Raw genomic sequence first — 24,633 nt, 5'->3', positions numbered from 1 at the left:
CACAAGCATCACTCTCGCCCTCCTCCCGCTTGAGGACACTGGTCCTGGGGCTGGAAACAACACACTCCCCATCTCAGAAGCTCAGCTGGCACTTGCCCCCGCCATATGGTATTGGTGGGGGGGAGGGTAGGAAGCCACGGTTTGTCCCCAGGAAGCTTGTTGATAAAAGAGTAACAAACATCCCCGTAGGGAGGCTGCACTCTGAGCTTCCTTTCCCCTTGAGAGGCCACAGGTAAGACCTGTCCCGTGTGTCACTCACTACACCAGCTCGATCACCGGCACAATCCAACCCATCCTGCTCACGTGCCCCTAGAAGCCACTGCTGAGGTGCAGCTGAAGTTCTGCTCCATCACTTCCCAGAAGTACTGCCTAAGCCAGCCAGGGGGCTTTCGCCCTCAGATTCCTTCCATGCCCCAGAGGCCGCCCCGGCTGCTGGATCCCTCGAAGTTTCATTCTTTGCCTCAATCTGAGAATTAACGCTCATCAACGCCCCCAGTTCCCAGTAGCATAAAGAATGCCTCTATTAGCTGCAGCATCTCCTTCAACATCTAAACCTGCCCAGTTTTATTTTTGGAGTTTTTATTTTGGAGCCATTTATGACCTTGATCCTTTGTACACAGAAGGTCCAGGTGTCAGTAGGTAATGTCTTTCTCTTGTGCTTAAATGCACGCTGAGCTGGGCAGAGGACCAAGGCCCTCACCTGGGAGCTGTCATGGCTGAAGATGACAGAGCTGAGGTCCCCACAGTTATAGTGTTTGATGAGATCCTCCGTCGTGTAGGGGATCTGAAGGCTGCCTGCTCGAAGGCTCTCCTGCTGCAAGAGGGTCTGGTTCAAAGCAAAGATGACCTAAGGGAAGAAAACACAGGACCCCTTTTAAGTTCACCGACACAGCAATCATTAGCTGCCATCTTATTTCTTTTGTCCAAGGTTGGCAATGGCCTCACCTCTGGGTTTGTTGTGCAAGGACATGGATGCTGCTGCTGAAAAGAGGAACACAAATCCCTGGAGAGTGTCCAAAGGAAAGGAGGACTGTCCTACCCAAGTTGGCCCCTTGTGGGTCACACAGGAGGAAGTGTCTTAAAACAAACACAGACCACCAGGAGCTATCCCATGAGAGTCCCCAGGAGATGAAGAGACCAGAGAAAGGCTTGCGATGAAGGTCTGAAAAAGCTGGGGAGGAATGGCAGGAGGCAGCTGGGCACACAGATAGGCACATACTGATGAAAGCTTCACTTACACAAAGGACTGGAGAGGAACCTATACACAACATCCACAAGTCTGTTCTAACCACCAATGGGGTGTCTGCTGCCTAATGGGTTCACTGGGTCGGTGGGACATAAATAGAAGTTACAGTTAATAGAAGTTATAGAGAAGGAGGAAACGAGGACTAAACAAAACCAAACAGCTTTATCTGTATGGGTTTCTCAGAGTCTCTGATACCCACTAATGGGAGCTGCGGGTTCTTCCAAAGGGAGAGAGTGTGGCAGGTTTCCCAAGTTTATTTGGGCCACATATCACTAGAGAAGGGTTCACTGCACATCTTTTGGGAAAATCCAGCCTCAAGGAATTTGACAAAACTGGATTCTTTGTGGCACTGGAGAGCTGGGACAGAGGGGGAGGGGGGATTCTGGCACCAGGTGGGACTGGGGCTCCTGACCACAGTGAAGATGCCATGGCACTCTCTCTCTCTCTCTTGCCCTTCCCAGGTGTGGATGCAGACACATCACCTTCAACAGCTGCCCTTCCACGTGCTGCCCCAGTAGTCATGTACAGACACCGCCTGGCTGGAATATTCCCTCCCCATTTACTGACAGAGAGGCGGGTGCTGACACTTGAGCACTCGATGAGGTCTTCAGCAGGAAGTTCTCTGGAGACATGTTACGTGTCTCCAGTCAGCAGATGACCCTGCGCAGCCCCAACCCCCTGACTTCCTCCTGTCACACATCTCCCATTCATTCTGAGGGCAAAGAGGCAGGAGGGCTCGGTGACTTGCTTCCCATAGGCCATAGTGACCCACGCCTGCTGTACACCTTCCTCCAGTGGCCCGGTCTCCCTTGGTTACGCTATTGGCTGTGTCCTGAGGCTTGAACCCAAGGCAGTGGGGGCAGGTCCCTCTGTAGAATCCCCTCCTCTCCTCTCAAAATGTCCCCCTCCTCTCTGTTGGGTCCAGACCTTCTTGGCCAGGCCCTGTCCCCACCCCTCTCTGATGACAGGAGCTGACAGACACACCCAGGTGCATGTCCACAAATTATGATCTCAGTGAGGAAACTTGGCCATCCACAAAGATGAGCCTCTGGGTTCTAAAGCCACACAGTTGGGACCTCTCCACCACCACTGGGAATGGCTGAGTAACTTCTCTGGATTAGCTGGAGGAACAAATCTATGGAGAGGAGGGGAGGGGCAGAATGAAGCCCCTCTCAGGTCTGTGGAGCCCCAGGCCAAGGTCTCACACCTCTGAACCAAGTTGTGCTTGGCTCACAAACCCGTGCTAATGGAGCCTGCCCTCTCCTAAAGGCATTCAGGACAAGCCCAGGTGTCAGACCTTCCTCCAAGAGTTCCCACTGACTTTGAAATGCTTTTCTGAAGGCGTTCCTGGTATTTAGAGAAGACAGAGCCACCTATCCCACTGGACAGGCCGATCTGCCAAATGGAGAAGTCTGAGTGGCCCGTCAGGCAGGTTAAACCAGGCCTTTGTTTATTCAGTTCCTTCTCGATGTGGTCAAATGTCTTTTACCCAAAAGACATTTCACCTGTTTGGAACAGACTTCCAAAGCTTCGCTGGGATGTTAATTTACTTTTGATGATCAAGCTCCATGCAGCCAGGAGCAGGGCCCTGAGGCCCTTCTGGAGGGCCCTTGTTTGGGGCAAACCAGGCGGGGGCCTTCTGTGTCAGCCTCCGCAGCTGTAGGAGGTAACTCCCCCCGGGTCCTCTGCAGGAAGTCTCAAGGCCCCAGAGCAGGAGTCAGGGAACACAAGACAGAGCCACAAAAACAATACACAGCCCCAAACTCAGCCGACGGACACCATGGAGGTCCAGACCCGGTTTCCTCAGAGACATACTGTGGCACCTGGAAAGGCCCCACAGTCTAATAGGCTTCATGACTGTGGGTCATTCTGAGGCAATTCACTCTCCTTGCTGTGCTTGGTGAAGTCTGAGCCCATCTGAGAAATCTGAGGTGTCAGGATCTGACTCACAGATTAGCAAACTCCTCCCAAACAACTGTGTCCTGTTACGCTGAGCACAGAGGCCTCTCCTAGGAGGCTTGTCACCGACCTAGCCTCCCGGCATCGCAGGATCCCATCTGTTCCCAGGCAGCCTGTCCAGCTGAGAACTGAGGCAGGCAAGCAGGAAGGGAAGGCAGGGCAAAGCAGCAAGCACAGGGTCCAGGCCGGCGGGCCGGCCGTGCATGCTGCCCCCCCCAACACACCTCATCCCTAACAAACCCCCTCCCCCCACCCCTCCTCCTCTCTAGCCCATCAATCCCTTTCTTTGGAGACTCTGCTAACAGTTCCTCACTTGGTGACTTACTTTCCCCAGGGCTACCATAACAAAGGACCACAACCCGGAAGGCTTAAGCAACGGAAATGTATTGCGGCAGAGTTCTGGAGGCCAGAAATCCAAAATCAAGGGGCTGGCTTGGCAGGGCCATGCTCCCTCTGAAGGACTTAAGGAAGGATCTGTTCCAGGAGTCTCTCCTAGCTTCCGGTCCTCCCTTGGCTTGTGGCTACAGAACTCCAAGCTCCATGTGGCACACTCCCCATGTGGGTCTGTGTCCAAACTTTCCCTTTGTAAAAGGACACAGTCATATTGGATCAATGCCCACCCCAGTGACCTCATCTTAAATCATCTGTAAAGACCCGATTTCCAAATAAGGTCACATTCTCAGGTCCTGAGGGTTAGGACTTCAACGTAAGGATTTGGAGACACAAGTCAAAACATGTCAGTCTCAGCTTACTCTTTTTTTAATAGTTTATATGAATGTGGTAAAAATTTCAAACAGTACGAAGAAAAAGAGCTCCCTCCTATTCCTGCACCCCTATCCCCCTCCCGAAAAACAATCACTGGGGTCCTTGCCTTGTGTATCTTTCCAGGGACAATCTCTATCTGTGAAAGCCCACAGATAGGTGATACATGACAGACAGACAAATAAATGTACAGATATCCTGCACTTTTCTGTTTGTGCTCCTTTGGCCTTGAAGCACTCAAATAAATGCCTTTCCACAGACAAACTGAAGCTATCCATTGCAATGAAAGACAAAACAATCATTGGATAAAACGCCAGGGTTTGGCCAACAGGGCTCTCCTCCGTGGTCTCTGAAGTACATGCAGCCTGAGACTTACCCTTATCCTTAAGATAACATTAGTGACTACAGCAAATCACAAAAAAGGAAAAGGGTATTTTCTGGCTGCAAGAAGGGACAAAATGAAGGTTTCCTACAACCTTTCCAATAAAATAGCAGGCTGGATGCAGAAGCCCAGGGGTCACCCCAAGAGGTGGCCCCACCACCCCCAACCCAGAGCTGCCCTAGTGTGGCAGGATCATCGAGCACAAGTTGCTGTACCGTGCAACTTAGTACATATACGTGAGTAGCACAGGGATGGGACCCCCGGGCACGGGGAGCTGCACTATATGAAGCTGGTGGGTATATACTTAGTGCGCACGCGGGGAGGTGACATGCAGGGAGTACAAGATCATAAATGTCTTCTTTGAACTAACACTCACAAAACTTGCACACAATTTCTATGGTGCTCATGATTCCATTCAATATTAACTATTGGTGAGATTTACAGGCAGTCGCGGGACACTTTATGAATGTAGCAACTAGCACGTTCTTGATCCTTACTGGAACTATGCCAGCTATAGGTCAGCCTTGTGGGCTAAAGGTGAACATGTTTCTGCTTCCCTGTCCCCAGGACCTCTGCTCTGGGCTCAGGCAGATGCAGGCAGGCCCCAAGGAGAAACCCTGGCAGAATTCTACAGATGAAGATTTCAGACAATCCTACAAGGACTCAGGTTCATTTCTGCAAGATCAGATAAGGCTTTTCCTCCAGATACCCAGATGGCGTGGTTTTCCCAGGAACCTTCGGAGCCAGTGTTTTCCAAACCCCAGACTGTAACTCATTACCCACCACTTCGTTGTTGACATAAATCTTGGCATACTCTGCCCACTGCTCCGGAGCCTGCTTATTTCTTTTAATCTCGGGTGTCCGTCCATACAGTGCATTTAGGGCTACTCCATGCTTTAGAACAGAAGCACATAAACCATGACGAGCCCGTGCAACCGCCCCCTTACATGCACTTACTTAACTTATTTATTTACTTATTTATTTATTTACTTACTTACTTATTCATTTGACAGAGAGAGAGCATAAGTAGGCAAAGCAGCAGACAGAGGGAGAGGGAGAAGCAGGCTTTCCCCCAAGCAGGGAGCACGACATAGGACTCAATCCCAGGACCCTGGGATCATGACCTGAGCAGAAGCTGACGCTCAACCCACTGAGCCACCCAGGCACATTTTGTAATTACAGCTACCCTAGCGCAAACCACCACCCACAAACCACCACCCACATTGTGCTGGCAGGGCTGGGAGTCACTGATGGAATCAAGTTAGGGTGAGAGCGTCAGGAACCTGCAGAAATGAAGAGCAAACACATCCAGCTCTTTAAAATCTGAACTATCTCCAGAGAGACCGCGGTGTGCACGGCCCTGCAGTCAATTCCTGGCTCGGTTCTCTGACCCTGAATGACAATTCTCTGCACCGTAGCTTCTGGAGTCTGACTCATATCCTCACCAGGAAGGATGTGGGCTAAGAGACCGGCATGCTTCTGAAACAGCATGGCTTCTGCAGTTTTGCATGCAAACAAAACGCTCTGTGGCCAAACCTAGAAACTATCCCCAAAAACATCATTTCAGAAGAAAGCCATGTTCTAAATTCTCAAGTTCTGCTTTTGGAATGCACAGGGAAGTTTCAAGAACTATGCCTCCTGTATGGTTACCATCTTGCCAAGCTACTTGGGCTGATGCAGAATAACAAATTCTCTTAAAAATTCCTGAGCGACAGATGCTTCACACAGGTCCTTGTCTCTCACTGTCAATATTTTCACCTGAGGGCCAAGCAAGAGGCTCCAGGGAAAAGAGAACTAGAGGGGGAGGTGGTAGAACCTTAAAACTCTGAGCAGCTGAAGGTGGTCAGCAAAGTCATCAGCGTGATGTACTTACATAATAATAATAATATAGTAACAGCAGCAGCCCCTCCCCACCCCCTAGAGCGTCAGCTTGTTATCTGGGAAGTGGAGTTGCATTTGGGGATGAAGATTTGGTCTCCATCCCGAGGGGGTGCCCATTGGGAGTGGGACAGGACAAAAGAGTGTATGACGGCAACAGATCACAGAGGGCAGTAAAGGATTAAGAAACACCCAGTGGGCACCTCTAGGCGGAGGTGGAAACCCCAGAAGGGGACAGGCCATCACAGTCACTATCTCGGTCCGAAGCTACATTTTGCCCAGCTGTTAAAAACAGGAGGTGCCAAGAGCAGCAAATCTATTACAGCATTCCCCGGTCCCATAGCAGCCACACCACGGGCACACTCAGCACCTCACAGGAGCACTGCAGCAGCAAGAATACAAGGAGAGCATGTATTCAAGGACATGTGGTTGTCTGAGGGCACATCACCCTGATCAGCAAAAGAGAAGTGACCAACTTACACAACCACATCCCAAATGGCGGCCATGGACTTGGCACCCGTCAGCTCACCCTCCATAACCTAGCACCAATCTCTTGGCCTGCCCAGCCACAGGCCAAGAGAAGCATGCTACACGTGCCACCAGAGGCCACCAGAGGAAGGAGCTAAGGATCTAAAGATCTAAAGATCCAAGATCTTAGAGCTAAGCAGGCTACTTCCCTTGAAACCTGTCAAGACTTCTGTCCTTGACCATAAGAAACAGCAGCTATGCCTGAAGCTTGCAACTGAACATTCCTGCTATCTTCAGGGTACACAGGAGGACTTCCTGCCTGTTGGGAAAAGCTCATTTATCTCCTGAGGCCACCCGTGGAGGGTCCTGGCAGAACTCGGGCCAACACAGCTGGGGATACAATGGACAGACCTGGGTTTATGACAGAGGACAAGCAGAGCCCCGTGGCAGGTCTCTGCAAACACACAAGGAGACAGGCTCATAATGCTTCAGGACAGGTCCTGAAAAACCTTTGCTGTTCTCTGGGACTCCCTTGGAAGATGCGTAATGTTTGAAAGGGCTCAAGGCCAAATAAGCCACCACTAGGGGATCTGCCACCTTGGAGAGGTTCCCAGTGCTTCTCCAGGATATACCAAGCTCTTCTTGTTGAATGCTTGCTATCTCAAGTCAGGCACTCTGCTCTACTGTGGGACATTTTTACTATTAGAAGGTCCTTTCTTTTTTTTGAGCTCCCTGTCTCCTCCATGACTGTCATGTAGTCATTTTTGTATATAACAATACAATGTGTGTTTCCATACACGCACAATCTGTTAGCAGCCATCCACACAGAAAATGCATGTGTCCTACTTCTAGGAATCTCTCCTACAGAAATACAAGCCTACATGTCCAACAGAGAAGAATACAAGGATGTTCCCTGGGGACCTGTAATATTGCTCTCCTTGGCACTAAGACTGTTCAATCAAAATTGGAATGTCCATATGGGGGCGGTGATGCTGCACTAAAGGGGAGACAGCACGTGAGGACCTCAAACGCTCTTCCACTTGGAAGCATTTGATTTGCTCCATTTCAGGGAGGGAGGGGAGCAGACCCTTCTGGTCTGTCTTCTCTGTCTCTGTTGTTTCTCCTCTCCTTGGCACAGGCCACGGGGCTCCACGGAGAAGGGAATCAGGTCAGGTGACCATGAGGAGCCTCCATATGGTCCCCATGGTGTCTGAGCCACCTCCTCAGTTCATGCTAGGGTGAGGGAATCCAATGTACCCCAAAGACCCTCTGTTCATGGAAGGGCCAGTGTATCCACCCCGAGCACATACTCTCCTGCAGTCACGGGGCCTACAGGCTCTGCCAAAGGGACAACGACAGGGGCAGTGGCAGCACTGGCAGCCACAGGACCTCAACAAGAGCTGTGCGTGTGGCAGCAACCAAATCTACAAGCCCAGGACAGACAAAGGGAGTGACAAGGGTCCAGAAAGAAGCACCACCAGCATGACCAAAGGGGTTGGGGGGGGGGGGACCAGCATGGCCACAGAGAGTCCGAACAGGATGGAGGAGGGTACTATAAGCTCATCCTAGGAGGCTGCTTCCAGCATGTCACCAGGAGCCAGTCCCTCCCCAGGGGGGCAGCAGGAGTGTGGCAACTGCAAAGACAACTAGTAAGCCCAACGTAGGAACAGCTAAACATCCAGTGAGCATCTCATCGGGGCAGAGTGAAGACTCCACGAGGGAAGGAGATGGAAGTCAGAGTCACCCAGACCAGTACCGAATCCCAGGAAGAAAGAAGGAAAACAGAGGCTAGAGCTCCTGGTAGAAGGAGTTCCCATCCCTACTAGACAAGTGTAAGTCCCCACAGGTCAGGCAAGACAGGTCTGTCCAAAGTTCATCTCCCTAATCAGCCAGAGAAGCAGCAGAGGGGGGAAAAAGAAGATGTTACGGGTTGACTTTTCTCCCCTCAAAAGATATGTTTGTCCTAATCCCCATTACTTGTGAACATTTTGGAAATAGGGTCTTTGCAGATGTAATCGGGCTAGGATGAGGTCATTAGGGTGGGCCCGAATCCATCAGGAATGATATCCTTACAAGAGGGGGAAATGTGGACAGACGGACATGCACAGCTGGAAGACACTGTAAGATACACAGTGAAGACAGCCAAGCGATGACCAACACAGAGAGAGATCGGCGGGATGCATCCACAAGCCAAGAAAGGCCAAAATTGCCAGAAACTACTAGAAGCTGGATGAGGCAAGGGAGGATTCTCCTCTAGGCCCTTCAGAGTGAGCAGAGCTCTGCTGACACCTTGACTTGGGACTTCTAGCCTCCAGAACTAGGAGAGAATACATTTCTGTTATTTTAAGGCCCCAGTCTTAAGCCCTACTTAGTGTAATGAATGCAGGAGCAACAGCTCCTGCCCTCACCACAGCCCAACCAGGAAGAATCTAGAGCCTCTCATGAACAGGAGGAGCCAATCTATGGCTAAGTCAGGTTCTGCAGGGGACAGACCCAGCTTCGTTGTCTCTCAAAGAATTTGAAGAAGCCAGTCCTACTATAAAAACAGTGGTCTCATCTCTTGGTAGAAGGAAATAGCGTGTCCAAGACTGTGCTGGGGAGTGGCAAAGGGGTCATTCTGGAGCCAGCGGAAGGTGGCAAGTGGATGGAGATCAAGGGTACCTAATTCCTGACACCAAGGAGACAATAACCTTTGAAGCCAATTAAAGAGGAGTCAGAGCAGGAAGACCAAGGCTCAGAGAAATGTCCCTAGAGAGTCAACCCAGCTTTCCTTACTACAGTTTAATTAAATAGAAAGCAAAATGATAGCACATGGGAATGAAACTTCTCGCATGTGTGTTCTAGGAGACTCCTATGAGAATGTTTATAGCCAAGTCATTTGAAACAGCAAAACCCTGGAAACAGTCCATCAAGAAGAGAACTAAAAAAATTGCAGTAGATGCCACACAACAGTGAAAATGAATAGTGGCCATGCACATTAGCATGGATAATAACACACAATTTTGGTTAACCAGCAAGACATAGAATTAAGTATACAGTATTCCATTTATAGAAACATGTACACACACACACACACATATATATATTCAAATATAATTCTATAATAATTTGAAAACAAGACCAAACACCATATTGTTTAAAACACATATTTGATAAAATGGTAAAGAAAAATGGTGACTTCAGGTAAGGGATGGGGAGTTTCTACAAAGCAGATACAGCGACAGTGGGGATCAGGATGAACAGTGCCTAAGTCGGTTTAAATCATAAGGAAACAGACTCTCACACAGCAGAAAGCCAAAAGCAAGGAGCGAAGTAAGGTTAGGGCTCCCCTGGTCTATGCACCTGCTTAATTTCTGGACCACTCTTACAACTAGAAAACTCAAAATGAGCCAAGGCAAGCCAACACCGGGGTTCTAACCTTTCTTTTCTTCCATCTAGTTGAGCCAAATTACTACACATGCTCACACCTACACCAATCAGAGAAGCCAGAAGAATTCTGCATGCTGATTGGCTTAAAACCAGGATCCTGAACCAATCAGTGACAAGATTCAAGTAAGGAGGCAAACTACTGAACTTAGAAGTAAAATTCAACCCCCAATGCTGTCCCAGTTTCTCCTGCCAGATTGAAAAGAATGTCTATGAATAAAAGGAGGTAAGAGGGAAAAAAACGTGTAGAGATGTGTCAACAGGAATGAGGTATAAGAGCGTACTGAGTCGGTACAAATAAGCCCAACCACTTAGGGTGATAGGAGTAAACGTAACCGCGCACTTCTAGCCGAAGTCTGTTATGCACTGGGTCCTCTACAGGGGCTCTCTCCTTCATTCCTCACTACAGTCCTAAGGTGTCTGCTTCATCAACCCCATTTTACAGATGAGGAAATGGACTCAGAAAAGTTCAGTACCTTGTCCCAGGTCAAAAAGGTAAGAAGTGAGCAGGGAGCCAGGATTTGACCCTAGATCTATGGCCTCCTAAGTTCATGCTTTTTTCAATGAGAAGCTGGGTAGGATAGCAGGAGGGCAGCAAGACCAGCCTTGACCTCTCCCAGGTGTCTAAAGCCCACTTCTCCCAAGGCTAGGCCCAACTGCTTAGGGCCCAGGCACCTCTCAGCAAGGACAGGCAGTATGCCTACTTCTGGCCCTGTCCTGGTTATAACAGTACTGCTCAGGTAAAAAGATTCAGAGACAGCCTCAACGTCACTCTCTGTGCCCCGCACCCAGAGATCACTATGTCAGGTCAGTCCTCGTCTTTCAGATCCTCTCTCCTGCTAGGGAAGTGAGACATGCCAAAACCATCATGCTCCCTCCTCTCCCAACTCCCTACCCAACCACAGCCCCTGAAGGGACAGCCCTCCACAGGACATGCTTGTCCACTCCCTCCCAAGCCACACGCATGACAACCAGATGGATGTCCCTTCAATGACACAGCACCACCAGGCTTGTGGCCCAGGAGGCCATCTACTCCACAGAATAGACTCAAAAAGCATCCACAAGCAACAAACCTCTAAGCCAAATGCCAAGTGCTTTGTTTTGAGTATTGGTTAAGATTCCAAGAAGGGTAAGAGACAGGAAGAAAGAAGAACTATTGGAAGTTATTATACAATTAGAGCTTCTGACAGCACAGAGACTTAAAGGGACTTTCTTTTCCCCTCTGGAAACAGAGTGAGCCAGGTGGATGTCTGCTTTCATATTGTGCTTGCCTTATACTGTCATTTAAAAAACAGTACCAGTCCACCCCAAAACATGTCTTATTAACTGAGTACTGTTCTTCATCCCTCCAATGCCGCATACTCACCTCATCTGCACTGTCTTCAGAAAAGTAAAACAGCTACTACCTGACAGTTTACTCCAGTGTTCAAATGCTACCCTTCCGTCCTGCTACCCACCCCCCCACCCCGTCCCGCTCCCCCCCATGTCTCCCCTTCCGTTCTCCCCTTGCTTCCCTACAGCGCTTCTCTTTCCCTTTCTTTCTGGGCTCTGGAAAGAATCGATTAAGCTCCCTGTCCAACATTTGCAGCATGCTTCTTTCTCTTTCCTGAGACTTCTTCAGCTGTGGGGAGACCCAGGTCCCAGTCCGGGCATTGTTGTGGGAGCCCTTGGGCTGAAGGAGCAGGCGAGGGGGTTCGAGTCCGGCAGATGCCTTTTTTGTCAAAGACAAAGGCCCCCCATCGAGCCTCTCCACTTTCCAGCACTTTCATCCCCCTCAGATCAAAGGGCTGCTCTGCATATGAAAGGCACCGCCCATTATGCGGCTCCCATTAGCCCACACCACCCCACCAGCCTCCCAGCTCCCCGAACAAAGGGGCTCGCATCTGTTCAGGCGCAGGCCTCACCTTCTGGGGCGGTGGGTTGTTGGGTCTTTTTTTTTAGTTCACTTTTGAGAGCCATTCAGCCCCTTGAAGTATAGTTGGAGAGCAGTAGGGGAAGGTCTTCCTTGTCCTCAGAACATTCCGCCCCGATATTGTTTCGAGCCCCCCCTTGAGGATTTCTGGTCCTGGCCTCTCCCGTCTCACCTGGGTATCCAGGCCGTGGGGATGTCCTCCTCAAGCTCATTTATTTTCTCCCTTCCAGCCACTCCGGAAAACCCCTCCCCCTTCTGTACCCGAAAGGGGACTATTCTCGTGGAATAGTCTAGACTGGCCCCTCAAAGCAAGATGGTGAGAAATCCTGCTCCTTTTCTTGTCGTGTGCATACGTGCTGACACAGGAGGTAAGGCTTCCGCACACTGCACACTTCTCCGGACACTGAGGTCTGCTTTCCAGGGGGTGGAGAAAGCGCTCCCAAGCACTTGGACCTGAGCTCTTCGCAGCCAAAGGACTCAAGCATGAGGACGAGAGAAACTCATCTTCAGTGACATTCCAACTGGTCCTTTGGCAGGTTGTCCTTTTGTAAGTGATGCCGGCTCCTGAGGAGCAGGAGAGCCCACGGAGAGGCCTGGGAGAATGCACCAGGCCCTCCCTCTCTTCCCTGCCCACCACCCCTTCAACACCCTCCACGTCTCTCCTCTCCTTCTCTTCTCAGTCAGGCCTCCTGACCATTCTCTCTCCCTTCCACCCCGTCCGCATCCTGCCTGATGTCCGATGGGCCTCCTGTCACAAACTGAACTGTGCTACCCACCCCCAAATTCACAGGATGAAGCCCTAACTGCCAATCTGACTGTATTTGGAGACAGGGCCTCTAAGGAGGTATTAGGGTTAAGGGTAGGGCCCTGATCTGATAGGACTGCAGTCCTTATAAGATGAGGAAGAGACACTGGAACAACCCCACCCCCCCCCCCCCACACACACACACAGAGTAAAGGGCACGTCAGGACACAGCAAGAAGGTGACCAGCTACAAGCTGAGAGAGCCCTTCTCCAGAAACTGACCCTGCCAGCACCCTGATTTTGTACTTTGACCTTCTAAAACTGCAAGAAAACACATTTCCGTTGCTTACACTCCCCCCATGTAGTATTCTGGGATGGGCGCCCCGGCTATCTAATACCCCTCCTTCACCCAAATCCCACACAATGCTGAGGTGACAGTAAGAACAAATACCGACCTCTCATCCCTCAGGCCTAGTGAAAGTTACCACCTCCGCTAAGCACTTCCAGACCATCTCAGCCCCTCCCCAGAAATCTCCTTTTTCAACTTCTATTGCCCTGAAAGGTAATTTTCCTTTACATTTTTTCAAGTTCTGACAAGACAAACAAGCTTCAGGAACAACAGACGATGAAGAGTCCTATGAAGAACCGAACTAAAAGCACAATAGGGGCACCTGGGTGGCTCAGGGGTTTAAAGCCTCTGCATTCGGCTCAGGTCATGATCTCAGGGTCCTGGGATCCAGCCCCGCATTCGGGTTCTCTGCTCAGCAGGGAGCCTGCTTCCCCCTCTCTCTCTGCCTGCCTCTCTGCCTTCTTGTGATCTCTGTCTGTCAAATAAATAAAATCTTTTAAAATAAAATAAATAAAAGCACAATAAAGCCAAGCACACCCACTTAGCCACACGCACAACTATTATTGGGGCTCATTAGGCCTAAGTGGCAAGCAAGTCATCTCAATGGCTACACACTGCACTACCTCTGTGGAGTCCAGCCCGCTCCTGGATGTTTCTTATTTTGTATCCAATATCCACTATCAGCTCTCTGGCAGGTTTCCCTTGAAGGACAAACGAACTCCAGTCCACAGAGAGCCCAGTTCCCAGTCCCGCAGTTCTCCCTTGCTGGCCCCGGGGCCTGGACTAACATGGCGAAGCTCTTAGCTGAGAGGCTGACTCCAGAGCCTGCAGTAGTGACCAGGGTGGCAGCCCCATCCAGCCCACGCTCGGCTGCCAGAGGCACTGACCAGCAACCCTGCTCTCGGGGCTCCCATTGTACCCCAAAAACCGCTCCGTGGGCACAGAGATTCCCCAGCCTCACACTCAAGCCCTCTACAGCATCGGCCTCCATCCCGCCCCTACACAAAGGCTCATGGAGCCCGCCCAGCCTGCCACCATTTGGCCAGCCTGGTGTGCTTGTCCCCAGGTTGGCCTGCACTGTTGGCCCGTTTGAACTACCTCCCTCATTTCCTCTGCCTGTCTCAATCCCAGCCGCCCCTTGAAAATCCAGCTCAGTATTAAAGTAGCCTGGGGGGCATCTGACTCTTGGTTTCGGCTCAGGGTTATGGTCTCAGGGTCGAGCCCTGAGATGGGCTCCACACTCAGCCCAGAGTCTGTTTGAGACTATTTCTCCCTCCCTCCCAGGTCGTTGTCAGCTCCTCCTTTAGGGCTGTGGTTCTGGCCCTCCCCTTTCCCTCACACATTCTTCACCTCTCCCAACCCTCCTCCTTTCCCCCACTTTCCCTGCTCTGTGGTGGGATGTGACAGTTCAGAATGCAGGCATTCTTACCTCAAAGGTAGAAAAGAGAAACAGGACAGGGATGCCTGGGTGGCTCAGTCAGTTAAGTGTCTGCTTTCAGCTCAGGTCATGATCCCAGAGTCCTAGAATTGAGTCCTGCACTGGGTTCCTTGCTCAGTGGGGAGCCTGCTTTTCCCTCTGCCTGCTGCTCCCTGCTTGTGCTCTATCTCTCTCTGACCAAAAAAAATAAAATAAAATAAAAATAAAAAATAAATAAATCTAAAAAAGAGAGAGAAACAGAAGACATGGAGAAAGAGAGAAGGGAATAAACAGAAGAAGGGAGGATGAGTAAATGGATCCTGGTAGCACAAAACTGGAGTTTTCTTCTTGCCTTTCTGGTCTATTCCTAGGAGGTGAAGTGGAAAGCCCAGACAGAAGGGACTGCATTAGTTTGCTGGAGCTCCCATAACAGAGTAGCACAGACTGGGTGACTTCAACAACAGAAATGTGTTTTCTCTTGGTTCTAGAGGCTAGAAGTCAGTGATCATGGTGTCATAGGGTTCATTTCTCCTGAGACCTCTCTCCATGCCTTGCAGACCACTGTCTTTTCCCTGTGTCTTCACATGGTCCTCACTCTGTGTGTGTCTGTGTCCTAATGTCCTCTTCTTATAAGGACACCAGTCATACTGAGTTAGAGTCCACGTCAGGACACAGCATTTTAACTTAATTACCTCTTCAAAGACCCAGTCTCCAAATGCAGTCACATTCTGAGGTACTTGGGGTTAGGGCTTCAAAATATGAATGGGGGCAGAGAGACACAACTCAGTGCATAACAGAAACCCAGTGTAGAGTTGCAGAACTTGGGCAAGGTAACAAGAACAGTAGTCCAGGGCGCCTGGGTGGCTCAGTGGGTTAAGCCGCTGCCTTCGGCTCAGGTCATGATCTCAGGGTCCTGGGATCGAGTCCCGCATCGGGCTCTCTGCTCAGCAGGGAGCCTGCTTCCCTCTCTCTCTCTGCCTGCCTCTCCATCTACTTGTGATTTCTCTCTGTCCAATAAATAAATAAAATCTTTAAAAAAAAAAAAAAAAAAAAGAACAGTAGTCCAAAAGGAGGAGCTGACAAGGACCTTGGAAGTCCGAATCCAGGAAGGGAGGTGTGAGAGTTGGGGAATGGAGGGAGGGTGGGGAAGGGTACAGGCCGGTATCAGGCCCCTCAGCTCGGGTTCAGTCACAGATTGTCTCAAATGTCTACAAACATGTTCCCTCTGCCCAGCACCGTAGGACTTTTGATCCTACAGCATCTCAGAATCACTTCGGGGCCTGGGCTGAGTCTGCAACATCAGCAGTCTTATCAGATGGCGTCCAGCCTGTGACCATGACTACTGCAAATGCAAACATGGCTGTCTGGTCCCCGGCCAACTGGGGGCCCCACTGAAGCCCCAGAAAGCATCAGAGAGCATCTCCACCCTGAGAAGTCAACCAACAGCACCCCTCAAGGATATTCTGTTCAGTGATAAGCAACCTCTCTACCCAACGTACCTGCCAAGAGCAGAGACTCGCTTGGAATGGAGTCAGGGCCCCCAGAGATGGGGTAAGGCGACCGCTCAGGTCTCTCATGTCGTCATCCACATTTTGTGATTCCATAACTTTTGCTGAGGCTGGCACCAAAGCCCTACTCACTTCCTTTGGAAGCCTGAATGATCATGAAGGAAAAGGAAAGGCCTCATGGAAAAGTGTAGGGAGGAAGGGCAGCACAAGAATGTGTCAGGAGGGACAGTGGAGAAGCAGAGAAATGCCATGATGCCCAAGATGTGACATTATACAATGCCACCAATGTCCCCCTCCAGAGTCCAGGGCAGCCTGGCTCCATCGCTGGGCCACAGAGTACGTCACCCTGCTGAGACTCTGTCTCCTTGCAGGGCCCGAGGGAACAGCTGGTCCAGTCCCACCGGCTCCTTCTACTTTCCTTCCCCCATCTCCTCCAAGCAGGGTAGACTCTGCCCCAGCCCCCCTGCTTGGGAGGTGGACCGTGGACAAGAGACAGAGGGCTCACACTCTCCTATACCTCCCACAGAGAGATGCTGAGAGTTATTCCTAGAGTCTGGGGGTATCCTGGAGCTGATCCACCATGAAAGAACTGGCTGCTGCGGTGTCAAAGGGCTCTGCTCCCAGCCTAATTCATCAGGTAGGAGGCAGGGACATGGGGCAGAAACAAGACTGCAGCATCCTTCGAAGTGTTCTTGTATGACTCCAAAGGGAGCAGAATGAGGCCAGAACCAGAAGAGCCCACAGCACATGGTGTGTCCGTGCAAGGGTACAAAAATACCTCCTTTTTTAAACTTCACTTTGGACTTTAGAGAAGCAGCCCAGAGCCAGGGGATAGCAGGATCCCCACCAGCTTTGTCTCTTGAGTCCCCAAAATGATAAACAGAGCACCTAGCCCATGCCAAGTGCTGAAGAAATGTGTCCCAAATAAAGACCAGTCGTTAAAAAATAAAAGAAGAAGACTCAAATCCTGAGCGGGCCTGTCCCCAGGTGGAAACACAGAGTTCAAGTCTCTGTCTGGAAGCTCGTGAAGAATCACAGCCAGCCATGAGGTACACAGTTGATTCCATTTCCCACTTCTGGTCCAAAAATAAGAAAGTCAAGGGAAGGCCAAGATGCAGAAATGCCATGGAAGACCTCGCTGGGTGGCCTGATGGCCCAGCCTGGACTTCCCATGTCTGAAGACAGTGTCCATCACAAGGGCTATGTTGATGCTCTGTGTGCAAGCAGACCCAAGGTTGATTCAGGGGCAAGACGCCACAGGCTCCTAGGGCGTGCACACTTACCGTAGCACGTCACCCCGCCATGCAGAAGAACACACAGTATCTCAGAGCAAGGGCAGGAAAGAATGTAAAAAAGCAGAAAGTGAAAACACTGCACATAGTGTGTATTTTAACCTGCTGGTCTTAACACAGTTAGAAAGGTTGTATTCAACTCCTCGAAGTAATGGGCACACACTCATGTTGTGTCCCATTTCGGCCAAGGTATCACCGAGCCCACTGTCACCCATGGGCTTCAGGGACACGTTCCACAGTGGCCTGTCCATCATCCCGTAACACTCACAAGCACCTCTTGTGCTCCAGACACCATGCTAGGAACCGGGGCGCAAGGACCGTCAGAGTGTGGCCCAACCTTCAAGAAGCCTACACCTCTGAGGGGCGCCTGGGTGGCTCAGTTGGTTACCGGTCTCCTTCAGTTCAGGTCATGATCCCAGGGTCCTGGGATGGAGCCTTCCATGGTCTTTGTTGTCATCTTCGCCTGGCTCCCTGCTCAGCGGGGAGTCTGCTTCTCCCTCTCCCTTTGCTCCTTTCACACTTGTGCTCTCTCTCTCTCAAATAAACAAACAAATAATCTTAAAAAAAAAAAAGAAAGAAAGAAAGAAAAAGAAAAGGCTGCACCTCTGAGAAAGGCAGTCATTAGGGCTCTGGCGGAGGCTTCCACAAGGGACACTCAGAACAGCAGAGTCTGGCCTTGGGATTCTTCATGGAAGAAATAATGTGTAAGTTTAATCAGCCAGCCTGAGGAACAGCATGAGGAAAGGTTCCCGGCATAAGGGACAGCGTACAGGCCCTGAAGAGGTCACTGTCAAAGAGTGTTTATGCTCACAAACAAATCTGCCCATATTTTAGAAACCACTTCCCTTTCAGGGAGCATATATATATACACACACTATATATATGTAACATATATATTATATATAATATATATTTTTAAGATTTTATTTATTTCTTTGAGAGAGAGAACACACGTGCATACAAGTTGGGAGGCAAGGGCAGATTGAGAGGGAGAAGCAGACTCCCTGCTGAGCAGGGAGCCTGACTCTGGGGGCTTGATCCCAGGACCCTGAGATCATTTCCTGAGCCAAAGGTAGACACTTAACCAACTGAGCCACCCAGGTACTCCAAGAGCGCATATATTTTTGTCTAGGCCCTTATGTTAAGCCAAACCTACCCAGGAAAAACAAAATGTCAAGATCACCACCTTCAAGCACCTTCCATTTCCATTATGGAAAACGTGAAAAAGTCATCCATCAGTATATGATCAACTTCAAAGATAAGACCATCTGCTTTTATGGAATTTATGACTAGGGAGCAGCAACTCCTCAGCAAGTCAGACCTGTGAATCCAACAGGTGGCAGCCCTCAGAAGCAGAACTGGATCTAGAAAATGGGAGTCTACAGCCATACCACCCTAAAGTTGCTGGTCTCTGCTGATCTTGGAAGCTAAGCAGGGCTGGGCTTGACTAGTACTTGGATGGGAGGAAACAGGAGACTAAAGAGACCAGGTCTGCTCAGTCTCACTGTGACCCTCAAGCTGTCCACCCGGGTTATTCCAACAGGAAACTGACCCCAGGGGCATCTGCTCGCTGACCCACCAGCACTCTTCCCATGGCCTCTCTCAGGGAACAGAGACCTGTGGAGATGCCTGCAAAGGACAAAACACGGCACCCGATGCTATCCTAGGATTGGGCTACCCTGGGCCTAACAGGTCCATACCCTCCTAAGAATCTGACCTTAGGTGCTCAGGAGGCTTTCTCAGACCAGCCAGCCCTTCCCCAGCTCATACCTCTCCTTCATCAGCCAGAGATGTAGACACACAGATGGCATCTTTCTAGGAATCCACCCTGCCAGGGACCACCTCCGCCACTCTGCCCTGCCTGGACCAGAGCCCCATCGTTGAGCCAGTGGTATCTTCTATTCAAGAACTGATCCATCTAAAGAAAACTTGCTCTAAAGAACAAAAATCCAGGGGAACCTCAGTGGCTCAGTGGGTTAAAGGGTTAAAGCCTCTGCCTTCAGCTCAGGTCATGATCTTGGGGTCCTGGGATCAAGCCCTGCATTGGGCTCTCTGCTCAGCAGGGAGCCTGCTTTCCCCTCTCTCTCTGCCTGCTGCTCTGCCTGCCTGTGATTTCTCTCTCCGTGTCAAATAAATAAAATCTTAAAAAAAGAAGGAGGAGGAGGAGGAGGAGGAGAAAAATCCAAATCTTCTCAACACTCCAAAACTGGGACTCAAGAAATGCACTCTTTCATAAGACTCAGAAGGTACATCCACTGGGCCCAAACCATTGTTTAAGGTTTTAGTTTGTGGGGGTAAAATGGCTTTTCAGCAGAGAGAATGAGTCATTAGGGTCCTAGGGCAGAGGGGCAGAACTGGCAGTGACACCTGCTGCTGGAAGGGACAGCAGAAGTGACAGGTGAAAAGGCAAATATGAAATATGTTAGTGCCATCTATTGGCAAGAGTAAACAGTACCAGAAATGATTCTGCAGAACAGCCATTCAGATCACGAGAACCCTTACGCATCATCTAAAAATGCTCTGGGGTTGGCATGCGACGTTCACATCTGACTAACTTCAGTATCTCGGGATCCAGAAAGCCCAAAGATGCAGGCTTTACGTGTGGAAAGCAGAGGGCCACTCCAGGCCTCCTGGCTTCATTCATGTTAGCTTTTGGATTCCGTGACTCAAACCCCAAACCTAGATGTGACTGTGTCCTAATGGACAGAATTCAATGCTGAGAAGATCAGGGCTGTTCCAAATTCCCACCCCATCCCACCATGACATCCAGTCCATCACTGGGAAGTGGGCAGGAGAACCCTTCGTTCAGCCAGATTTGTTCTGGTCAACCCCTCAGAGGAAACAGACAGCGCCCCATGCCTGGAGCTTGTGCACACATACCTGGAGATGTGTGACCATGGAAATGGAATACAGGAAGATCATTTCTCTAGGGAACTCTTTAAGTCTTTAATTGGGACCCACCTGTGCAGCTGGGAAGGGAGGGCACTGCAGCTAACAGCATCAAGCACAGAGGAACTTGGAGTGAAAGAACAGGCGTTATAACCTGACTCCATCCTCGAGCAGGAAACACGGCATCTGTTCTGAGATGGCAAGATCAAATCCCCAGACAGAAAACATCCTTTCCCTCATGCCAAATCCAGAAAGTTGAGGGAACAATTAGCTCTCAGGAAGTAGTGGACACATGAAAGGAGAGACAGAAGTATGAAAAATAGCGGAATCATGAGGGATCTAGAACAGGGAGAGGCCTCCAATCATTTACCACACAGAAGCTAACTGAGCATCTACCAAGTGCGGGCCATGGTGCTAAGTCCCTAGGAAAACGGTGAAGAATCCTGTCCTGGAAAACCTGACCACCTGCATCATAAAGACCCCGAGTTCTGGGGAGCAACCACCAGATTACAGCTGATCCTTTTTTTACATAGCATCATGCTCAGCAGGAATTCAATGGATGTGTTGACTAAATGAATATAGGAACAGGTGGCTTCAAGGGTAATTCTTTGTGAACTCACACCCTAGGTTTTGAAGTTTAGGGTCAGCAGGGCAGGGATAGTTTAATACTGAAAAGTTTTCAGAGAGGGGGACAAAGAAAGCCACAAGATCAAGACATCACTGAAAGTTGCTAAAAGAAGAGATCTTAAAAGTCCTCATCAATAGAAAAGAAGTTTTGTTAATTATGTTTGGTGACAGATGTTAACTAGACTTACTGTTGTGATCATTTCACAATGTGTACAAACATCAAATAATGATGTACATCTGAAACCGATGTTACATGTCGATTACATCTCAATAAAAAAAAAAATCACAACAGAGACCAAAAAAAGATCTTAATAAAACTCAACAATTGCTTCCACTAACAACAACAACTTCTGATAAAATTCCTAGGAAAACAGGAACACCTGGGTGGCTTATTCGGGTATCCGTCTGCCTTCGGCTCAAGTCATGATCCTGGGGTCCTTGTGATCGAGCTGTGTTGGGCTCCCTGCTCAGCGCTCTCACTCTCTCTGACAAATAAATAAATAAAGTCTTTTTTAAAAAAATTCTTAGTAAAACAGAAATTCAAGGACATTTCATTCACATCAGAAAGACTAAACTACCAGTGTTGTATTTGATGGTGAAATAATAAGGCCATTCTCACTCAAGTTGGGGAAAAGAATGCCCTTTGTTACCACTACTACTTAATGCTGCTCTAGGTATCCTAAGCAGCACACAAGAACAAGAAGAAATGAGAAAAACTGAGGAAAGATGAAGACAAAATAATTATTTGTCAATGATGATCACGATGAAAGCAAGAGGATCAACTACCATTGTTAAAATACACAACTGCAACTCAGTGGTTAAATTAATACATAAAAATCAGTTACCAGATAGAAAACATATTGAGAAGAGAATCTTTACACCAGCACGATTTTTATTAAAAACAATGAATAAATGTATGACTTGAGCAAAGTCTAGATCAAGAATTCTACAAAATAAGAAAAAAGACTAAAATACAATCAGGTGAATGGGAAGGAGAGCATGTTCCTGGACTACTGGGCTTACCAGGAGGAAAAATGTCAGTTCTGCCCACACTGATGCAGAAATTAATAAAATCATCATCAACATGATAATCAAACTCATTAAGGCAATCTTTAAATCCAGATGCTGAGACACCGCAAGAGGCAAACAGATCCACAGACAAAACGGGAATTGCAAAAACAGGAGGGCACACATGTGCTCATAGTGTGTGCATGTGGTGCATGCAGTGCATACGTGCAGTGCATGCATGGTATGTGTAGTGTGCGTGGCGCGTGCAGTGCGTGCGTGGTACGTGCAGTGTGTGTGCATGTGTTGTGCAATGCATACGTGCAGTGCGTGTGTGCGTGTGGTGCGTCCACTGCATGAGTACGTGGTGCGGGCATGTGTGTGGTACGTGCGGTGGTGCATGTGAGAGAGTGTGTATGTGTAATGCAATGCTAAAAACAAAGAGCATCACAAGCTAATGAAGAAAAGCTGACCCTGGCCAGTTACACCAGAAGGGGCAGCCATCGACCTTTAGAGGCTCCCCAGAGTCCAGACCTGGCTAGGCACACGGGGCAAAGGGTACAGGGAGGAGACGCATCACAGGCAACATGGACTCCATGTGGACCCACCTCAGGCACATGCATCTAAAACAATCTAGATTGGGGCGCCTGGGTGGCTCAGTGGGTTAAAGCCTCTGCCTTCGGCTCAGGGCATGATCCCAGGGTCCTGGGATCGAGCCTCGCATCGGCCTCTCTGCCGGCGGGGAGCCTGCTTCCTCCTCTCTCTCTCTTCCTGCCTCTCTGCCTACATGTGATCTCTGTCTGTCAAATAAATAAATAAAATCTTAAATAAATAAAAAATAAATAAAACAATCTAGATCAAAGTTTTCTAGCAGAAGCATTAAAAAAGAAAAAAAAAGGTGAAATTAAATTTAATGATATATTTTTATTTAACCTAATACATCCAAAACATTATCATCTCAACAGGTCATCAGTATAAAAAGTTATTCATTCTTTTTTCATATTTAGTTTTCAAAATCAGTTATATATTTTCCACTTGTCTGACATCTCAATTTGGATACTAAATTTTCATCAGAGACATTGGATTTGTAGGTCAATTTCATAATATTTATAGTTGAGGAAAGAGATCCACATGCCCAAGTTGTTCCAAACAACTTAAAAGTTTCTCAATAATTAGACCAATTATGGGTTTTTATTTATTTTTTTTTAAGATTTTATTTATTTATTCGACAGAGAGAGATCACAAGTAGGCAGAGAGGCAGGCAGAGAGAGAGAGAGGAGGAAGCAGACAGACTCCCTGCTGAGCACAGAGCCCGATGCGGGACTCGATCCCAGGACCCCGAGATCATGACCCGAGCTGAAGGCAGCGGCTTAACCCACTGAGCCACCCAGGCGCCCCCAATTATGGGTTTTTAAACTTTAGTTCAAACCAACTAAAATTTAAAATTTATTTCCCAAGGCACACTAGCAACATTTCAAGTGCTGAAAACCCAACCTGTGGCCAGAGGCTAACAAATTAGACAACAGAAGTCCAGAATCTTCCACTGCAACTCAAACCTCCAAGGTCTCACACTGACCACCACAGCTGCTAAAGACTCAAAGTCACCATGACCTTTAATACAGCTGAAATCAAACCCAAATTCCTCCATCTGCTGGTTATGCAGTCACGGCTGTGTTCTTATGCTCAACGAGCTTCGGTTTTCTCATCTATAAAAAAGGGGTGATGGTGTCCATCTTGTGAAATTCTGAAGATTAAAGGCCTGATTCACAGAAGACACTATATGTTAGTTCTCTTCCCCTTATATCTATAGAGTACTTATGAAGTGTTTTCCAATTTACTGTTTTATTTGCTTCCGACAACAGGATGGTAGGATAAGTATCATTACCCCCATTTAAAGATGAGACAACATGGGGCACCTGGGTGGCTCAATGGGTTAAGCCTCTGCCTTCGGCTCAGGTCATGATCTCAGGGTCCTGGGATCGAGCCCCGAATCGAGCTCTCTGCCCAGCAGGGAGCCTTCTTCCCCCCTCTCTCTCTTTGCCTGCCTCTCTGCCTACTTGTGATCTCTGCCTGCCAAATAAATAAGTAAAATATTTAAAAAGAAAAAAAAAAAGATGAGACAACAAAGTTCAGAGAAGTTAAGGGAACAACTCAAAGTCCTACGCTGGTAATGGTACAGGAATTCTAACCCCTGTACATCTGCCTTGGGGTCCACTGCTTCTCTCACAGCCAGCACAGCATTCCAGCCCCAGCTGTGCCTCAGTCTCCAGCTGCCTCCTCCTTACTAATCCAAGAGGAGGGTGGGGAGCCCTGGAGTATAGGGAATGGGACTCCTCCTAGGCAGCCTGCCCCGGCTTCAAGGAAGACACGGGCTCTCCTCTGCCTCTTCCCTATAGCACAGGAGCCTGCAGGGCCTGGCCATCTCCCTGTCTCGGTGCATAGTCAGGACCCCTCTGACGTCCTTCTGCAGAGAACAGAAGGAACCAACCACTCCTCAAAGGGGCAAAAGAAAAGGACCCAAGGGAATGAGTTAGGCTCATCTTCTATCAAAACGAATGCAGATGATCTTACCGTTCTCTGGACTTACTGAGAAGGGAGACGCCATCAGCCACCACCCCAAAGCCTCTGGTGGGATTCTTCAATGCCACACAGCAGCAAGAATGAACGATGGACAACTACACACAGCAACGTGGTGAATCACAAGGGGAATGCTAAGCAAAAGCAGCCTAATCCCCTAAAGGAAGCAGATGGGATAATTCCATTTATGTG

General features: G+C 49.1%; 1 protein-coding gene across 2 annotated transcripts in view; it reads right to left on the bottom strand.

The window, feature by feature from the left end:
- Positions 1-24,633, bottom strand: part of TRABD2A (TraB domain containing 2A) — a 66,926-nt gene that overhangs the window by 16,541 nt on the left and 25,752 nt on the right. For both annotated transcript variants that reach the window (XM_082743478.1, XM_082743477.1), the window contains exon 3: positions 701-847. In XM_082743478.1, the coding sequence (XP_082599604.1) occupies positions 701-847 (147 nt within the window). The remainder of the gene's footprint in view (positions 1-700; positions 848-24,633) is intronic.

The sequence above is a fragment of the Mustela nivalis genome (genome assembly GCF_964662115.1).
Source record: "Mustela nivalis genome assembly, chromosome: 8".
In the NCBI taxonomy this organism is placed as follows: Eukaryota; Metazoa; Chordata; class Mammalia; order Carnivora; family Mustelidae; genus Mustela; species Mustela nivalis.
Note: the sequence above shows the minus strand (reverse complement) of the source record. Positions and strands in the feature narration are given on the sequence as shown.